Genomic DNA, 18,749 nt, shown 5'->3' on the forward strand with positions numbered 1-18,749 from the left:
GGCTGCGGGCGCGACGCCATCATCGTTTAAGGTCAAGCGTTCCGGAAGTCATGGCTAAGAGTGCCTGGCCTCAATCCTCCTGATGCCTATAGCCGTGACCAAACAGCTCCCAGGAGTGGAGCCCTAGGGACAGGACACGCGCAACGCTGCCAGGGCGCCACATTTAAACTCCTGCCCCAGGATTCCCCCCCAAACTTGACTTCAGCTGCTCCTGCCCACGGCCCTAGACCTAACTCTAGGATGGAGCTCGTTCCCGGTGCAGCTTTCCTTTCCCACAAGACCCGTACCTCCTCTACTATTGAAATGCAAATTCTGGCCAAATGTCGCTGAGGGCGGCTACACACAAAGCCTGATCCTTCCGCAGCCCCAGCTCAAACTTTTGGTCTCTGTAAACTTTCGAACAACAAGTAGTTCCTAGATGCCCATTCCCTACACCCCTCCATTCCTCCTTGTCTTGCGAACCATAAGATCCTGGCTCGGGACGCCCTCCCTAGCCCGGACAGGCGCAGAACCCACCAAAGCGCTGGGAGGGACAGGGTCCACAAGGGGGTAAGGGTTCGCAGGAACCAGGGGCGGAGCCCGCTGGGATGGGGCGGGGCAGGGGCGGGCCCCCATAGGGGCGGAGCACCCGCCCGCTCAGAGCCTCACTAGTGCCTCTGCCGCGGGAGGGAGCGCAGGGGCGTGGGGCGCAGGGCGCGGGCGCTGGGCGCGGGTGCGAGCGCAGTGAAGGAACGAGCCCCGGTGCCTTGTAGGGCTCAGCGCCGCCCACCCGCCAGGAAAGAGGGCATCAGAGGGTGGACGCCTGCGGGACCGCCGGTGGTGTGCGTCAACGTCCGATCCCCGCCGGCCACCCCAAGAGGCCGCCGCCCGGGCTGCGGGCAGCTGGCGAGCAGGCATGCCACGGCTCCTGACGCCCTTGCTCTGCCTAACGCTGCTGCCCGCGCTCGCCGCAAGAGGTAGGCTCCCGCGAGCCCGCAACTTCGGGCGCCTTTTAGAAACTTCTGCTGCGCCCTGCGCACGCTTTGGGTAGATAGGAGTAAGGGACCAGCTGCCAGAGTTGGGAGCCAGAGCGGGTGGACGGGACCTTGGGACCTGGTGTCCTGGCGTGTGAGGAGGACCCTTCTCCTTCCAGGGGTACCCACTTTTCTCATAGCGCCCAAAGACGCTGGAAGTTTGATATGGGGCCCCGGAGGCCCAACCCTGGCTCGCACTTGGGTAGACGCTCCTGGGGCTCGCCGCGGGGGCGGACATGCTGCTTGCGCCTCTACTTTTCGATTTGAATCGAATCGGTTTTGGTTTCCTGTTGCTTCTTGGGACCATTTATTTTCATTCTTCTTTGCCTCCGGCCCGTGCTAGGGCGGATGTTGGGGTGCAGTGTGAGGTCAGGGGCGCTATGCTCTCGTTGCTTACTTAGAGCGGGGCGGAGACGATGTGCCCTGGACTCTTAGTATGGGGTTTTGGGATCAATGTCTCCTAGCCGGAATCAAACTTTCGAAGAGGGGCGATGTGCAGGCGGCTTGCTGCCTAGGGTGGGCGTGGGACTGACTCATTTCGGAAGTTTGAAAATCCTGTGCTGATTGGAACGGGAGCCGGAGAGGGGAGCCCTTATTTCCCTTCCGGCTTCACAGAACGGGGGACTCCTGTTGTAATAACCAACTGCACTCTTCTCCCAGTAATCGAAGGAGAGAACTGCCTGCCCTTTCCTTAAAAGTGGGGTTTTATGTGACGCTCGAGCTCAGCCCTACATCGGGGCTTAATTTTTGGAGCTCTTTAAGATGGCGTGGGAGGGGCTTGATTAATAATAGCCCCTTCCCGAGAACGGGGTGGAATTCCTTCTAAGTGGGGTTTCTAAGACCCCCTCCCTGGGTGCGGCGGGGGGCTGCCCCTGGAGATGCCTGCGAACAGGTATTGGGTGTCGGAGGAGGCGGGGCAGGTCTCCGGGTGCGGCCTCGCTGCCCCAGGAGGCGGCCCTGGCGCGACAATGGGCCGCTCTGATTCCCGGGCCGGCGCTTTGTTGGAGGGCGGGGTGGCGGGCTCCGCAGCTGTCGCTTTTTCCCACGATCCGGGGAGCTGAGTGTGGCCACCCCCCTCCCTCCTGCGGTCCCCTCGTATCTTGTGTTTGAACTGAGGCAAGGGTGGAGGCTGGTCGGGGGCTTTGCTGGGCACCTTAATCCCCTCCCACTTTGGCTGTGTGGTTAGAAGTTTGGGAGAATTTACTAAGTCTTTCAGTTGCCGTCCACTTCGCCTCACTATGAGTGGGGCGGTACACCTGCCACCTAGCCAGCCTATCCTTTCTCCACTAGTTTTTGACTACAATACTGTGAGCAGAACATTGATTCGTAAGCCGCACCCCCCCCCCAACTCCCCCTCCGGACTGCCAGTAACTCTAGTGCATAGGCACCATGGCTTTAATCTCCATCCACCATCAGGACTATAAGGAGTTAGGTGCCCAGAACCAAGACTGACCTCTCTCTTCTGACCTTTCCCCAGGCTTGAGATGCTCCCAGCCAAGTGGGACCTGCCTGAATGGAGGGAGGTGCGAAGTGGCCAACGGCACTGAAGCCTGTGTGTGAGTACCGCCCCTGAGGGGACCTGTTGCTTTTGTCAGAGCAGAGCCCCTGCCTTCTGGGGACAGAACACTGGGCTATTGTCTTCGGAAGACAGCCCCGAGGCTGAGTGCAGTCACGTGCTGACTTTTATTGGACAAAGTCTGGCAATTACTTAATCACCAGCAATTATGCCGCGTGTGGAGCTACTCTGGCCCCTGGAGGTTGGCACACTCCTTCGTGGGCCCTCAGGCTCCTGGGAATTCTTGGTGCCCTAGTTCTTATTTAAAATGCTTGAGAAACAGTTGTTTTGGATGAAGAGCATTCATTCTGGGACACTTGCCGAGAGAGTCTGAGACCCCCACCCCCTGTCACCTGGGATCTCTCTTCCTGAGCAGGAGTGCACTTGGCAGGAAATTGACCCGTGTTGTTTGTTTGTGTTTTGGTTTTGTTGGTGGTGTTTTTTGTTTTTGTTTGTTTGTAGCAGGATCTCACTATGTAGCTCTGGCTGTCCTCAAACTCACTATATAGACCTTGAACTCAGAGATCTGCCTGCCTCTGCCCAGTGAAAAGTGCCTATTTTAAGACAAGACCCACCTCTGGACTCTGTGCCACGGGCCCTTGTCCTCAGGTCACCAACTGTGAAATGGGTATGACTTGGGGATGGGAAGGTCTGTTCCATGTTGGGAAATCCTTTTGGGAAGGATCCCGGCCAGGTTGCCCGCAAGGACTAGGCAGCCAGGGGAAGTCTCTGCTTGGCACTAGCGCCCTTCAACTTGAGTTCCTCCCTGATGAGACTAGCAAGGTGCTGGGGGCTGAGGCCTCCCCTGGAGGCTGGAGACTGAGTAGGCTCCAGCCTACATGGCACGCCCTCATTCCAACTGCTGAATGGCTCATCCCCTTGACAACGGGTGCTGCTGCCTCCAGTACCCAGCCTGTGGGCTGCAGCCCCACCTCCCTGGCTGGCCCGCCCTGTACTGAAGCCAATTAAGCAGGTCTGTGAGCAGTTTATTGGACAAAGCCGATTGTGCCTCTGTCAGACACTAATGAATGCACACTACTTTTTTTTTTTTTTGCTTTTTTTGGGGGGGCCCTTTCTCCCCTTGCAGAAGCCTCACGGACGCTTGATGCCCTAAATCTTATTTCCTTCCATTCAGAGGCCGACAGCTGGGATTCAGTAGAAGGGCAGCAGCTATTGTTGGGAGGCGATTAATGCTGTGTGATTAATTATGCGTGGCTTCCCAGAATGTACAACCCCCTTCCCCGCCTCTGTGCTCCTTGGTCTGCCTGCCTCACTGGCAGGGCGGGGCTGAAAGGTTTCTTACTTCTGCTCAGCACTTGGAGGGGTCCTGCCAGACTGGGGAAATTGAGGGTAGTTTCTTTTTAGCCCCTCCAGGAAAGGGGCACAGCCTGGTCTGCTGCCCGCCAGTCACTTGGTAGAGTTGTGCATGGGGTACAATCTGTTTGCTGTAGTCCCACTAATAGCTTGTATCTTAGTATCTGTATGGACACCTTTCAAGCCAAAGGCACAGTGGTGCTGTGCTTTCTTTCCCACCTCCCAAACTTGGGGAAGCTGCTTGCAAATCCCTTGCAGTACAAGCCAGGCCACTGAAAGGCTCTTGGTGCCAGGCCTTCTGTCTTGCACTAGATCCTAAGGCCCTTCCTCCTTGGCAGAAAACTTGCTTCAGTTTGGCTCAGAGTTCCACTGAGTTCTATCCACAGAGGCCCCATTGTGCTCACTCCGTAAGTCCAATGAGATGAAAGAGATATGCTCACTTCTGGTCAGCAGAGCTGGAGGCCAAGGCTACAGCCAGGCCTGGCTGGTGATAGACACAGGTCTGGGCGCACTGTGCAGTTTGGGGGGCTTTATAGCCAATCCATAGAGGGGTCCAGTGTCACTGTGTAGGCTTGGGTGATTGAGGGTCCCATCCATTCCATGGTGTTGTCTACTTCTTCACATGGCCTCAGGAGGCCTATCCAAGAGTTTGCCAGAGCATACACAGAGGGATCCACCACTCCTGACTGGGGAAAGGCAGTTCGCTTTTTCCTCAAAGGAACCTAAAGGAGAAATTGAGGGTAGTCTACAAGCTTGGAGCCTGTAGACCTCTGTCACACCTAGCCACGATCCTGATTGTTTTCAGCTTCTTGTGCTGCCTACTCTGAGAAGGACCTGAGAACCATGGAGTCATAGGACAGTGAATTAGTGCTTTGTAAATCATCTCTTCTACCCAAACAGAGAACCTACCCCGAAAGCTGCCGGGCAGGGAGTTTCAGGGCTCAGGATTGCAAAGTAATCCTCTTGGTACCAAGTGCCTTCTCTTAAGTACTGGTACCACTGAGGTTTAGCTAGCCAGGGATCGTATAGGAAAGGCCTGACTTTTCCTGTAGACAGAGAAGAGTCTTTGCAGGCGCTATGCTTTGTGGGATATCAGAGGCCCTTTGGAGGAAGATTTGGGACCCACCATGCCTGCCTTCCTTCCTTGTGGGCCCAATTTGTGCTGAGAGGGAAGGACGACAAAAGGCTGTCATTTGAAAAGCCAGAAGGACCTCTACACTTGGGTAAACATGAATTCACTGATCAAAAGGGCTTATAAGGAGCTGCAGGCCCTGAACTGAGGGAGCTCCGGGAGACTAAGGCCACCTTCACTGGGAGCCAAGCCAGATGTGAGGAGGACACGCGTCTTAGATGCATTTAGGGCATAGGTGAACTATGCCCAGAGAAATTCAGGGCAGCGGGTGATAATCTTGGGATACCCTGTGTTTGAGAGGTCTCACCTTAGCTTCACCATCTTTATTAAGTCAGGGCAGAATCAGGATTGGTATCTTGGTGGTACACAGGATTGAGTAAGAGCTGGAAGGGTACACACTGAAGAACACCCGTGTCTTTTCCACACTCTGCTGGTGAGCTCGTGGGGCTGGTTTCAAGGGCTTCATTCTCCCATATTAAGTTGGGTGAGGAATTAATTCGCCATCCCAACAGTGCTCTCTGGCGGGTCTGTTTGGGTTACTGTTAGGGACGAGCTGGCTGGAGCTGAGGATTTTAGCCTGGGACGTGGCTGTCGTTGTCAACTCTTTCAGTTTCCTTTTTTGGAATTTCTGTGTCTGTGCACTCAGAACAGGCGTATGTATGGAAGTCCGAGGACAACTTCTGTGAGTCAGTTCTCTCCTAGTGAGAGGTCTGGGGATCCAAATCAGGTCGTCAGGCTTGTGTAGTTCTTGTCTTTCCTCTCTGAGCCATCTCACTGGCCCCTCGGACACTTTAAAGCAATGGCTGTGCTCTGCGTTCCACTCCAGATATAGCCTAGAACTGGACTGTACTCAGGAGTGAGCGTCATCCAGCATGTATGTGACATCTACATACATGGTAGACCTGCCCCACCATGGCCTGACAGGGCTCTCAGCAGATCAGCCAGGATCAGGCACAGGGAGAGAACTCAGCCATGCTTGGCCACGGAATGTTTCAGCTGATGCCCTTTCCTCCCTCCCTCCAGAGTATGTGTTATAGCCACATCCCTGACCTATCACTTCCTGCCCTCGTGGTGAGGCCGGAAGTGATTGGTGGACTGAGGAGGGACCCAACAGAACGTTCTGTGTCTTCCATCTCCTGGCCCTACTACTGTTCCATTGAGTCACACGCCATCGTGGGTTGGTCCCATCCAACCCAGTAGGAGAGCCAAGGCTGTCCCAGGCTTGCCTGTCTGTGCAGTGCCATGTCTGGCCTTCAAGGACATGAGGTTAGAAAAACAGGTTAAAAAAAAAAAAAAAAACCAGCCTCACAACTTGACGTGTCACGGAACCTGTGGGGAGATGTCCAGGCACCAGAACACCTGAGCAGAGGCGGAGTGTTCCGTGAAGGAGAGTGTCTCTCTGTGGGCAGCCCTGCCTCTGGCCAGCAGCCAACAGTTTTTCCATTGAAGGAATAATAATAATGCTAAAGGAGAGAGACCAAGCACAAGCTGTGACCTCAGCAGGAAGAGGGTGGGGTAGAGCAGACAGGAGAACCCTGTTTCAAGGAGCAACGAAGGATGCAGATAACCAGAGTGGCTACTGGGATCCCCAGAAGCTGGGTGGTAGAAGAGGGGTCACCACAAGGTTTCATGCCCAGGGTCAAAGATGGAAGCTCCACTGGGGAAGATGGTTTTGGCACTTACTCCTGGCCCCTGTGGTGGGGTACTAGATATCATGGTCAGACAGGGCCCAGAGGGCAGCAGGCTGGGCTGAGGGGTTGGGCTCTCTTGTGTGGGGAGGGTATTTCATGTGTCATCTCTAAATAGTGAGAGGATGTGGCTTTGTTGTCAAGTGGCATCCACATTTGCTTTCCTGAAAAACATGAAGGCAGCAGCTCTCGCAGGACTGTGATCAGCTCTGCAAACTTGGTGGCAGAGGGCTGGGTTTTCCCAGAGGGCTTGGCCCACCCTGCTTGTTTCATCTCCAGTTTATAGGTGGGAAAAACTGAGGCTAAGGGTGAAGAGGCTGGAGGGTGGGGGACCCAAGGGCCGCTTGCATCAGCTTTCACCTTCATGTGCAGGCGTATCCAGAACTTTCCAGACCTTTCCCAGAGGCTGAGAGGGAATCACCAGCTTTAACGAGCGGCTAGCTTCAGGGCATCGTTGTGACTAGGTCAGGACGTGTCTGATCCCCCTTGTTTCCCAGGCAGGGCACACCCTGGCACCTGCTGACTGGAAGACATGGACCAGCTGGTTGTGATGAGCAGTACTCCAGTCTCAGTTTACCCTTTGAGCATGAGAGGGCACCGGAACCTCCTTTCTACTATATCTAGACTGGGCTGAGGGATAACCTACAGGTGTTAAGAGTGGCTGCTTTTGGAGGTAGCAGCTCCTAGGACTATCTATGTGGTAGGGCCAGTTCTTCGAGCTGGGGCATATTTTGGCCTCAGGATGGGGACACCTCACCTACTGGAGAGGGGAGTGATTGGCAAGGTGGGAGAGCAGTGGATGTCTTTTCTGTGGCCTTACCCCATCCTCTCTAGCTGTACCAGAGACCAGGATTCTGAGGACTGATTTGGGAGATGGGGCTTTTGGGTGGTAGATTACACACTTTGTAAACTATGCCATTTGAGCCATGGAAAGTGCACAATGCAGTGTACTTAATAGAGGCATGGATTGCACAACCTGCCCACCTATCCAGTTCCAGACTCCTTAATCAGCCCAAAGGCAGCTGCTTATCACCCCCTCCCCTCCCTGGCAGCCACTGAGCTGCCCTCTGTCCCTGAGCCTTTGCTGTTCCATTTCCTGTGAATGGAGTTACCCAGTCTGTGGCCATTGAGTGCTGCTTTCTGAGCACGGATGATGTCAGGGTCTCACAGTGCCACTGTGGGTGCCAGCTCTGCACTCCTGTTAGGATCATTTCCAACTCGTGGCGCCATCAGGATGAGCCCTGTTCTGAGTCCTGACAGCAGCACCAAGTGGCCAGAATGTTCATCTCTGGGCTCGTGCTGCCCGCTGAGAATGCCCCTTAATTGGGACCTGATGTGCTCTCATGTTGGTCACTGATAATGTGCCCAAGGCCTTTACAGTGCCCAGTGCCCATGGCAGACTCATAGCCAGCTGTCCTTGTCTTGCCTTCCAACGGCCATCTTGCCTCTTGGCCTTTTACAACCTGAAGGAAGAGCTAGTGGAGTCTTTGTGCCCGGTACAGGACAATGGAAGCAGAGGATTTTTGCTGAGGGCTTTGTATGCTTTGGAGCCCACGATCTAGGGCCGGCAAGGCAGCCAACCCACCTAGACACCCAGCTATGAGGAGATGGAAAACTAGGGAAGATGGGCTGCTGGAGTCAGCCTTAGTCTCCACAGAGTGAAGCTTGAGGAACCGTGTGTCTGAGTGTCCTGGGGCATGAGGCCCACTACAGGGTGACATCTACAGCAGCCTGGATGAGGACAGACAGGGAGCCTTAGCCAGCAGGAGTAATGTATAGGGTCAGTGGGGAGGGAAGCTTTGGCCCTGTCTTTCATAGGCTTGTGCTGTGATTTTCCTTCCACAGACTAGGAAATTTGAACAGGTATGCCAGTCTATGAGTAGCCACAGGCTGTTCCTTGGGAGGGGCACCAAGCTCTGGGAGATGAGAGAACCCAGCCCTTACCTTAGAGGCAGAGAGTATCCTTCAGTTGCCTCTGATGCTCAGAGGGATGTACTATCTCTTGCAGAACTGTCTCCCTAGCCAACAACACAGCTGTCCCTAGCGGAAGGGGTAGGGATGGCTGGATGGACTTGGTCTGTAGGGGCTGCTTTCTCAGTGTTCCTGAGATCTTCAGGATTCTAGGACTAGCCCCTTTCCCAGGGACCTCACCTCTAGCCCAGGCCTTTTATTCCCTTGATTATTGCTCTCTTTTTCGTTTTGTGAGGATTGATGTTGTCTGCATGTGTGTGTCTGTGTGAGGGTGTTGGGTTTTCTGGAGCTGGAGTTACAGACAGTGGTGAACCGCCATGTGGGTGCTGGGAATCGAACCTGGGTCCTCTGGAAGAGCTCTTAACCACTGAGTCATCTTTCCAGCCCCTAGACTGTGCCTTTTTGTTGCAGTGCACTACCCTGGACTGAAGTGCTCTGGGTAGAAGGCCTCCCAACTTTACCCTGTGCTCCTGTCATTTACACTCCAGAGTGAATTAGCCAGGCTAAGTCTCCTCCTCCTGCCTGCCCCTCCCCCTTTAGTTCCTTTGATTGGTCCTCACCTGGTGAGTTATATCCAGTGCTGAGGCACGGGGAGGAATAACTGTCTCCAGTTATAGAATACGGCCAAATGCTGTTTCCAGCCTTGCTCTAACAGGCAGATAAGAGGAGTGGTCATTGGGCTTGTGTTGGTTCATCCTGTCACCTGGCTTGGTGTCCCTATGCAACTGACGTGCTTGGAGAGCTACCCTTCTGAACTAGGTAAATGAGCCCCCTGTCATCTGTTGATGCTGCTAATTTGCTGAACAAATTCTCCCACAGGTAGTGCCAGAGGCCAGCCTGACCCAAGCTCCAGCACAGGCCTGGGGAGGCAGGTCCTGCCACATGGACTGTCAGTCTTGTGTGAGCAATTTTCTCTGTGCAGTCAGCTGAGGATTTTGAGAAGTGGCTATGCCTACCCACTTCTTGAGAGTTCTTAGACCTGAGCTGGAGGACAAAGGACTGTCCTTCTTTTAAGATGATACCCAGGCACTGAGGCCATAGCTTGGCTCTGGGTCACCCTGCTGCCTTAACACCACATGTGGGTCACCCTGTATGAATCACAGCCCAGCCACAGGGAGGCCGGGGAGCCGCAGGCTGCATGGAAGCCACTGACTTTCCTAGAGAAACATCTGTGTTTAATCAAGTTCAGGAAGAAAGCTGGGCGGCAGCCTGCTCCCTGAAGCAGGTTTTCCCACGGCCTAGAAGCGTGTGTGTGTGTGTGTGTGTGTGTGTGTGTGTGTGTGTGTGTGTACGTACATGCATGGAAGGTGCGTGGGAAGGGGAGGAAGCAAGGTTGACAGTGGCTTTCTTCCCTCCACATGCTCCACCTTCATCTTTTGTGGTAGAGTATCTCACTGACCCTCAAGCTGCCAATTCAGCTAGCCAGCCAGCCACTGGGCTTCAGGGATCCTTTTCCTGTCTTCTCTTCTGGAAGGCTGGGGTACATGCCAACATGCCAGAGTTTTACCTGGGTTCCTTCCAGAGGTTTGAACTCAGGTCCTTGTACTTACACAGCAGGTACTTTGCCTATTGAGTCAATATTTTGTGTGTGTTTGTGTAGGTGTGTTCATGTCTGTATACTTGTATATTGGTGTGTGTGTAGAGGCCAAAGGTCAACACTGGATGTCTTCTTTTGCACCCCATCTTATTTTTTATAACAGGGTGGCTCACAGAACCTGGCACTCACTGCTTCAGCTAGAGTGGCTGGCTAGTGAGTTCCAAGGGTCCTCCTATGTCCACCTCCGGCACTACGATGACAAATATGTGCTGCTATTCCTGGCTCACGTGGGTGCTGAGGACTGACTCTAGGTCCTCCAGCTTGCTCAGCAGACATTTTACCAGCGGAGCCAGTGTGCCAGTGTCCTTACTTTAAAAGTAGATTTGCAAGTGGAGTTCTTGGTGCACAGCATCCCCTACTGTAGACCAGATCCCGGAGGGACCTGGGGAGGAGGCACCTGGGGAGGAGGCTGCTTACACTGGGATCTGACTTGCTCTCTCCAGGCTCCCAGGGCCATTGCTCTGCATGGGGAGGAATGTGGGTGGTAAAGGCTGGAAAGATCGCTCAGGTCTGAGTGGCAGCAGCTCCGCCTCCCACCATTTCCTCTCTGTTTCAGTTCTGAGTGAGCGGAAACAGCACAGTTACTGGAAATGAGAGGTTGGGGGGTTGTGGGGAATGGGGCTTCCAGTGTATGTGCCTGGTGGCTGGGGTAGGGGCAGATGCTGCCTTTGTGCCTGGCCTTCTGGTTCTTCTCGGCTCTGCTTGCTCATGGCTTCTAGAGGTTGATCCTGCGAGGTGGGGCTTTCCTTCCTTCCTTCCTCTTCTGAGGGTCAGACGAGGATGACCTCAGCTCTGTCTCAGGGCCTGATAGTGGAAACCAGGTGGGGCACTGATTTGTGGAACAGTGATGTGACAGGTCAGGCTGTGACTGCATCCTAACTTCATGGCTCAGAGTCTGGCCTACTCTGGGCTAAGCTGGTCTGGTGAGATGGACTGGGACAGACGTGGGGGCAGGTGGGTAGCCCCAGGTTTCTAAGAGGCCACAGTGAAGGCAGGATCCCCCTTCCTCACAGTATACTCATGCTTGGCCATTGAGCCAGGCTTGTTTCCCGTCTAACCCCCTGTTCCAGTAGTCAAAGCTCAGATAAAGGATACTTCCTTCCTCCAGAGCTGGGGCTGCAACTAGTCTCACACTTCCTCTTCATATGACAGGACCCATATCCTTGGGGTGAATAGAGGATCCCATGGGCCACTGTAGCTAAAGGTGCTGGCTGGCCTTACTGCTGGTATATGGGCTTCATTTGTTTTGGGGGGGTCTCACTTTGAGAGCCATGTGTGTTACCATGAGGCTGCAGAAGGTGCCCGACTGACCTTGGGCAGCTCAGACCTGATGGGGTGTGTCCTTTTCATTGTGCTCAGTCTCAGCTAAGGACTGGAGAGGGCACCAGGATGCCAGTGAAGTGATACTTGAAAAGAGGCCAAGCATGGGACATCAGTGTCCACGGGGCAGAGGGGCCAGGACCTGCAAGTTTTGAGCTTGTCCTAGACTCACTGGCCTGGGACACCCTGGGTCCTATACAGCTCCCTCCCCAGAGCACCTCCCTGGACCCCTTCTAGAGCAGGGTACATTCAACTGGCTCTCCTCTTCTCATCTTTCCTGTGTCCTAAGGCAGAACAGAAGAGTCTCATGGATGGCCAGTACACTGTGAGACAATTTGTGACCATTATTGGGATGGGACCTACCTATCTGCTGCGGTATGGAGACCTCCCAAGCAGGGGACGTCTTCCTTGTTGGAAGACATTTGGTTGGAGTAGGGACTGCTGAGTTTTGAGGAGTGGAGCGACCTCTGGGGTCCCCCCACCAAAGTTGCAGTCTTCACTTCAGCAAGTCATTCAAAGAATTCTCTGAAAGCGGGTTTCCTAGAGGGCCCTGGAAGAATGCAGCCAAGATCTGTGTCACTTTGTCTGCCCAGCAGCCAGTGTGGCTCTGCCCCAGTGGGTAGCTGGACATAGGCTTCATCAGCACATCTTCAGTGCCACCAACTGGAAAGGATAGCCACTGGGGCGGTGGCAGGTGACCAGCCGCTAGGAGGGTCTTGAGGGGTTTGGTGAAGCTGAGAGTTTTGAGGTTTCCCTTGCAGTCAGTGGCAGGGGCTTCCCAGTTCTGGGTCCCTCACTAAGAACCCTGCCCCCTTCCTAGGAGTTTTGTTTCAGCCAAACTCCCCCATTGTGTGTGCCTTTACACCCCCCCACCCCCCTACCCCCAGATCAGATAACCAAAGAGATGAGGCAGTTTGGGATACATGGGACTTCTCACATTTCCCAGGGAGCCTCTGCTACTCTGTCTTGCCTGTGACTGTTCTCTGAACCAAGGCTGTTCCTCTGTGGGTGGCAGGAATTAAGCACTACAGAATCTGGAATGTGTATGCAAAGCCTGCTAAGCCTCTGTCTTCCCATCTGTAAAATGGGCCTAGTCCACCTCCAGGACTGTAGTAAGAGTCTAGTGAGGTCTGGCATCCAAGGGCCAGTTTAGCCAGGTAGGAGCATGTCTTCTCTTTTGAACTTTGATGGGCAGGGGGTGGGGGGTGGGGGGGGGGGGCAGAGTCGTCTCTGGATAGCTCCCTCTCACCATCTTCACAGTTACTTGGGGAAGCAGCGATGGATGGACAGGTGCTTTGTTGCAGATCTCAGTTTGGGGCCTCTGGCTTCATCTCTCTCTGGACAAAGCTTTTCCCTCTGCTTAGTGGGAGCAGCTTCAGGGCCAGGGCTAAGTTCCAGAGTGGCCTGTCGTTGTCCACTGTTTCTAGCCTTCCTTGGTACTGCTGCACACACAGAGGTTTGTCCGCATGAGTCCCAGGGACCACTCAGAGTGGCTGGCAGGCATTGTGGAGTGGAATGTGGGAAGACACATTCCCAGCCTTGTTTGCAGCTTGGGACTGTCTGTGTTTTGGGATGATCAAGCAGGAAACTGTCCCTAGTGGAGGCAGGAGCTTAAGCAGGTGTTTTTCACACCCTAGCAGTGACCCCTGCTTCCTGGTGACCCTAGTTTGCTGGATGGTGCTTTCACCAATGGTGGAAGGGGCACACTGGGTGGAGTCTCCCACCCCTGCTCCCGTGGGTCACCACTTCCCACAGACCAACTTCAGGAAATTGTTTAATGCCACCCCCACCCCCAAGAGCCTTTTTGCCCCCTCAGAGGGGCCTTCACCGGCAGCAGCCTGGAGGGGGGTATTGTTTTCCCTGTAGTGGGAAAAGGTGGCTTCCCTGGAGGGCAGGCTCCAACTTCAACTGTCTCCCACACAAAGGGCTTCCCTGAGCCAGGCCAGGAAGCCTGCGCTTTTCCTGAGCTTCCTTTTTCAGCGTATTTTAAACCACCCAAGGATGCAACTGTGGGGAAAGATTTGAAGACAAAAGAGCTGAGTGTGCTGGGAGTGGTTCTTTGAGCTGGAAAGCTGGACCCTGGCTTCAATCCTGGCCAGCCCTGCAGCCACCTGTCAACATGCTACACCTGCCCTAGTGTGACCCACGTTCCTGCTCTGGCCACTGCTGTCCCATTCTGACCAGCAGTTGATGTTTGGTCCACCTTCCACAGTGCTGGCTGTCTTCTCAGCTTCCTGCCACTCTGGGAGCCAGGGTCCCTAAGGCTGGGAGGAGAACACAGTTCTGTTATTCCTGCCTGCCTTCCCTGCTGGCGCAGGTGAGGCACTGATGCTGGCTGTAAGCAGCAGTGTTGCTGTGCCCTCTGGGAACGATGCTGGCAGCTACCCACGTGCTTGTGCACATCTATCCACAGTGAGGCAGGAAACTGGGTTGGGGTATGAAGACAGGAGACCGAGAGGTTGAAGAGGGCTATGTTCACCCAATGTTCTAAATGACCTTCAGGCAAGTGTTTGGATCCAGGCAGGTTTAGCAGGAGAGCTAGGCACTTGACGCTCTTTGCCTTGAGTTGTGTGAGGAAGAGCAGGAATGGAACTGTGGTCTGTAGGGGTCCCCTGTCTCTTGGACTTGAATTAACGGTTCTGAACCAGGGAGGACACCAGGGAGTCACTCAGCCTGCTGTAAGCACCTTCCTTCATCGAGGCACCAGAATTTAGGGGGCTTGGGCTAGTCTCTGCTCAGGTCCCAGGGCCGAGGTCCCAGAACCTCTCTCCTGCCTCCCCCCTCCCCCAGAAGCCTTTGCCCTGGATGGGGCTGGGTTTGTTGACCCTGTGAAAATCCCACAAGGTGGGCTTTGAGTGAGAGGTAGCCCTGGTTTTGGACCCATTGTGCGAAGGTTGGTGGCAGGCAGCAAGCTTTACTGTATTTTTACTGAACAGAACAAAATCAGGCTGGGGTAGCGATCTGCATCGAACCATCCCTTGGGTACAAGAGAATGGTCACCACTTGTTGAGTGGGAGCTTGCAGAGCAAGGGCTTCGGCTATACTTGGGTGGCTGCAGACACAGGTCGAGCAGACTAAAGAAGGCAGGGGCTCCCTCCACCACCATCACCTGGTGCCATCACTCTCAGTGGTGCTGGGGACCTGAGGTATGCAGTCATGCACTGAGCCACCATCTGCCTCTGGGCCCTAGGAGCTCAGATGCCTCAGTGCAGGCCCCTGGTCACAGAGAAGAATAAGCAAGAGCCTTGATGCTCAGATGGGGGCCTGTGGTGCCTCCAGTCCTCAGATGGGGGCTTTTACCTGTGCAATGAGTCCATCTCTTGAGGGATGGGACTGTACTTTTGTGACTCAAACCCAGCCATGCTCAGAGTGAGAGTCCCTTAGCACCTTGGATCTGCTGGTGCCTGCTGCAAGGGCCTCTCTTCAACCTCCCCCCTCAGGATAGACACACACACACACACACACACACACACACACACACACAGAGAGAGAGAGAGAGAGAGAGAGAGAGAGAGAGAGAGAGCTTTCTTGCAAAACTGAGAGTTCCATTTCACCATGTAGCAGTTAAAGCAGTGGAGCTGGGAGGGTCCTACAAGACGTGTCCCTTCTGAAAGTGCCTTCTCTCACAAGGTCTTCTTCTGGCCACTGGGTTCTGGGAAGCCAATGAAGGGGCTCCAGTGTTGACAACCCACCCTACCCCCTCCCCACCCCAGCTATCTCAAGTTTAGTAAACCTATTCCTTTCCCCAGCCCTACTCGGCCATAAACCCACCAAGGGCAGGAGCTAAGGAACTCCCACTATAGTCCCTCTGCCCCCTCCTCATTTTGGGGTGGAGAGAGCTGTCATCTGTCCCCTGGGGGTGGCAGATGGCCATGTAGTTTAGAAAGGAAAACAGCACTTTAGAATTAGTCCCGGGTGAGAGGCCACAGCAACATCTGCCTCTGGATGCTTTGGGGAGTCACATTTCCATGGAGTGGCGCTGCCAGGGAGGTGGGAGTCAGCACAGTGGAAATGCTGAAGCCGCCAACAAAGCCCAGGCAGCAGTTGTGGGATGACAGGCACAGGGGCCATTTGTACTCCTCTACGTCTGCAGAAGCCACCCCTTCCCAGGGCCCCAGCCTGCCTGATACTCACCTGCAGCCAGCCACAGTGGGACAGGTCACACCCCAGGCAATGGAGTATGTGGTGCAGAAGAGGCAAAGTGGAGAAGTAGGTGCCCTAAAGGAGCCCTAAGAAGGAAGTAAGGGGAGGGCACACCTGCCATGGCTGGGTTCCCACTGTGGAGGCCGCCGGAGGAGAGCGTTGCAGAACCCAAGTGGTTCTCGTCTTGTTGATGGCTCGGGCTCTCATCCTAAACAAGTCCCACCTTCCAGTTCTAGGAGGGTCTTTCCCTACCTAGACAAGAGGTGACTCAGGAAGCAGAGGACATCCTGGGTCACTCGGGGTGGCTCTGGTTGGTGTTCGGGGACTGCCCAGTGAGTGGGGCTTCCCATGTAGGGCTTCCATGCCTCTATGTTGCTCACATCCACTGATACTGGGGGTTTGTGGCCATGGCTGTAGCCCAGCTGTGGCCTAAATGTCCCTTCTTAGGGACATTTGAATGCTGTGAGAGAGCACATGGCCAGGTGTTCAGAGGTCAGACAGGTAGGCTATAGACAGAGGAGAAGGGCTTTTGAGCTGTTGTTGTCTGTCTGCCAGCCCCCTGCCCTAGACCTAGACCCTGCCACTTGGCTCCAGGCATCTGAGGGATGATCCCATCCAAGTGGCCCTGCTGGCCCTCCAGCTATGGAATGCTGGTGGTGGATGGTGGCCTCAGCCATGGTGGTGGGCCCAACTAAGCAACATGCCTGCGCTATGGTGTCCCCAAGCCCAGGGTGGCAGTGGGGTGGACAATGGGCCTTCTCAGCCACCACATTCCCCCACGGAGGAGTGTCCCTGGCCACCAGCTTCCCAGCTCCTGCCCCACCCGCTGGTGTTGGCGTCTGGCCTCGCCCAGCAGGGGCAGCTGTCCCCTCCACAGATGCACCTGCTCCCTGCTGCCCTTTGTCCACGCTGCCGGCGCCTGATTTATTGGCCATATTTTCCCCCTTGCTGGTCCAGTAGAACACAGCAGTGTTGGCAAGTGTGCATCCCATCTAGGCGGGTTCCCCAGTCTCTCACTGTGGTTCTTATTCAGGGTGCTATAGGGAACACAGCCCATGGCCGGAGGGGAAGAGGAATGTGAGCAAGCTTGGAGACTTTGGTTACATTCAGTGTCTTTACCCTAAGAGACCTAGCAGGGGGTTGCTTAAGGACTGGAGACCTAGCATCAGGCTTGCCCCATTTTTCCCTCCCAGGGAAATCTTCCCGCCTCTTGGAGCCTCAGTCTCACTGGCCTAGAGCTCCCCCCACCCCCTTAGCCTGCAGGAATGGGTGGACGGCAGCAGTTCCATTTGGCTTTGAAGATGAGGCTCCCTCTGTCCCTTAACACTCCCTCCCCCGTGACTTCACCAATGGCTGGGAAAGAAAAAAAAAAACCTTTTCTCCAAGTGGGCTGAGGCCAACCCTGCTTGACAAAGAGGCATTGATCCGGAGAGGAGGGCTGCTTCTAGGGGCCAGCCTCAGCGGGCAGATCCCAGGCTCCCAGCAGCCTCTCCAGCAGGCTAGTAACTGGATCCATGAGTAGAAAGGCAAAGACTGCCTCCCAGCCTCCCCAAGGTAGATTCTACCAGAGCCTAGGTGCCCCCAGAGAAGCAGGTGTGGATCTCAGTGGCTGGCCATACTAGTGGGGAGGAGCCCTCCAAGGCTACCCCCCCATGCAGGAGGAGCCAGATGTCCCCCATCCCCACCCCACCCCCCACCCCAAACACACACTTCCCATGCTGGACAGGAACCATTGCAAAGGCTTGCGTTAACTCCCCGGGGAGTGGGGTTGTGATTTGTTTTCTCTGAGCCAGTTGGTTTGAGACTTTTGGCTTCTGACAACAGATGGTCACCAGAGTGGCCATTTTGTGTCTTCCATACCCAAGCGGTAGACACAGATGAAAGGCTTCAGAGAGGACAGATGTCCCCCAGTACTTCTGCTGAGATACCTGACCCCAGACCCCATGCTGCCTCTTAGTGGGGAGGCCTCTCCTGGGGCCACTCTCACACGGGGTGGGGGGTGGGGTTGATTATAAATAGCTGTTCAGGAGCAAGTGGGGACTAACTGGTTGGCTGGAGGTAGGGATTGAGGCAAGTTACAGCCAAAGCTTGGGGTGCTTGGCGGAGGGTGGGGGTGGGGGGTAGTCAAGGGGCAGTCTGCATGCCAGTGAGCAGGCTCTGGAAATCAGGATGGGCTGTGTGTAGCCAGCACCTGGCTGTGACCCTGCCATGGGGGCTGCCCTGTCAGCTAGCACGTTCTGCCTCAGAGCCTTTGCCTCTGGGAAGAGCTTGGCTTGGCGGCTCCCAGAGCCTTCTGTGGGAGTGTGGGGCCAAGAGGTGGGGCAAGAGTGGGGTCAGGGGTTTATGGCCCAAGCTCTGGGAGCTAGGCAGACAGGTGGCTGAGGAGGCTACTTGAGGCTGGGGCAGTGGCACACCTTGAGCTTGTCCCGGTAGGGAACCAGCAAATCTAAGCCTGGAGATGGGAAACCCCTCACCTGTCTGGAGGTGGGTCAGGCTTTCAGCCTCTGTCCTTCAGTGAATCATGTCCTCAGAGGACGGTGCTGATGCCACTGATACAGAATGTGTGGTACAGAGAACTTGTGTCTGGAGGTTTTAGTTGTCCCTGAGGGGGTGCCATTTTGGTTGGGGGTATGATATGAAGAACCTGTGTCTGAGAGTTGGAGTTGTAGAGAGTGGGCAGCAGCCTGCATCCTGGCATAGTCCCCTTGCTACAGGGCAGGAACTGAAGAGAGAGAAAGCACACACAGCCTCCAGTCTGCTCTGCTTCCCGCGTCCACTGTGCTATTGATGTTTGAAAGTGGAAGGAACCGTGAACTCTTTTATTACCCAGATGATGCATATTCATGACAGAAGCTGGGAGAGACAAGCAGACCAGCCTCCTAAATGAGAGTTTCACAGAGTCCATGTCGACATCCCCCCACAGGGCTGGGGGGAGGGGGCTCTGCTGCTCCTGTAGGGCCCCTTCTCCATGGCTCACTGCGGAGTGTAGACCCGGGTTTGAAATCTGCCTGGTTTG

At 55.0% G+C, this 18,749-nt stretch overlaps 1 protein-coding gene across 1 annotated transcript in view; it reads left to right on the forward strand.

Annotated features, from left to right (window-relative positions):
- Positions 1–663: 663 nt before the first annotated feature.
- Notch1 (notch receptor 1) overlaps positions 664–18,749 on the forward strand; it is a 46,071-nt gene continuing 27,985 nt past the window's right edge. Inside the window, exons 1-2 of the mRNA XM_021181098.2 lie at positions 664–956; positions 2,491–2,569. Coding sequence (XP_021036757.1) covers positions 896–956; positions 2,491–2,569 — 140 coding nt within the window. The 5' untranslated portion in view covers positions 664–895. The remainder of the gene's footprint in view (positions 957–2,490; positions 2,570–18,749) is intronic.

Source organism: Mus caroli, unplaced genomic scaffold (assembly GCF_978045245.1).
Source record: "Mus caroli unplaced genomic scaffold, Mus_caroli_1 scaffold_2, whole genome shotgun sequence".
NCBI classification, from domain to species: Eukaryota; Metazoa; Chordata; class Mammalia; order Rodentia; family Muridae; genus Mus; species Mus caroli.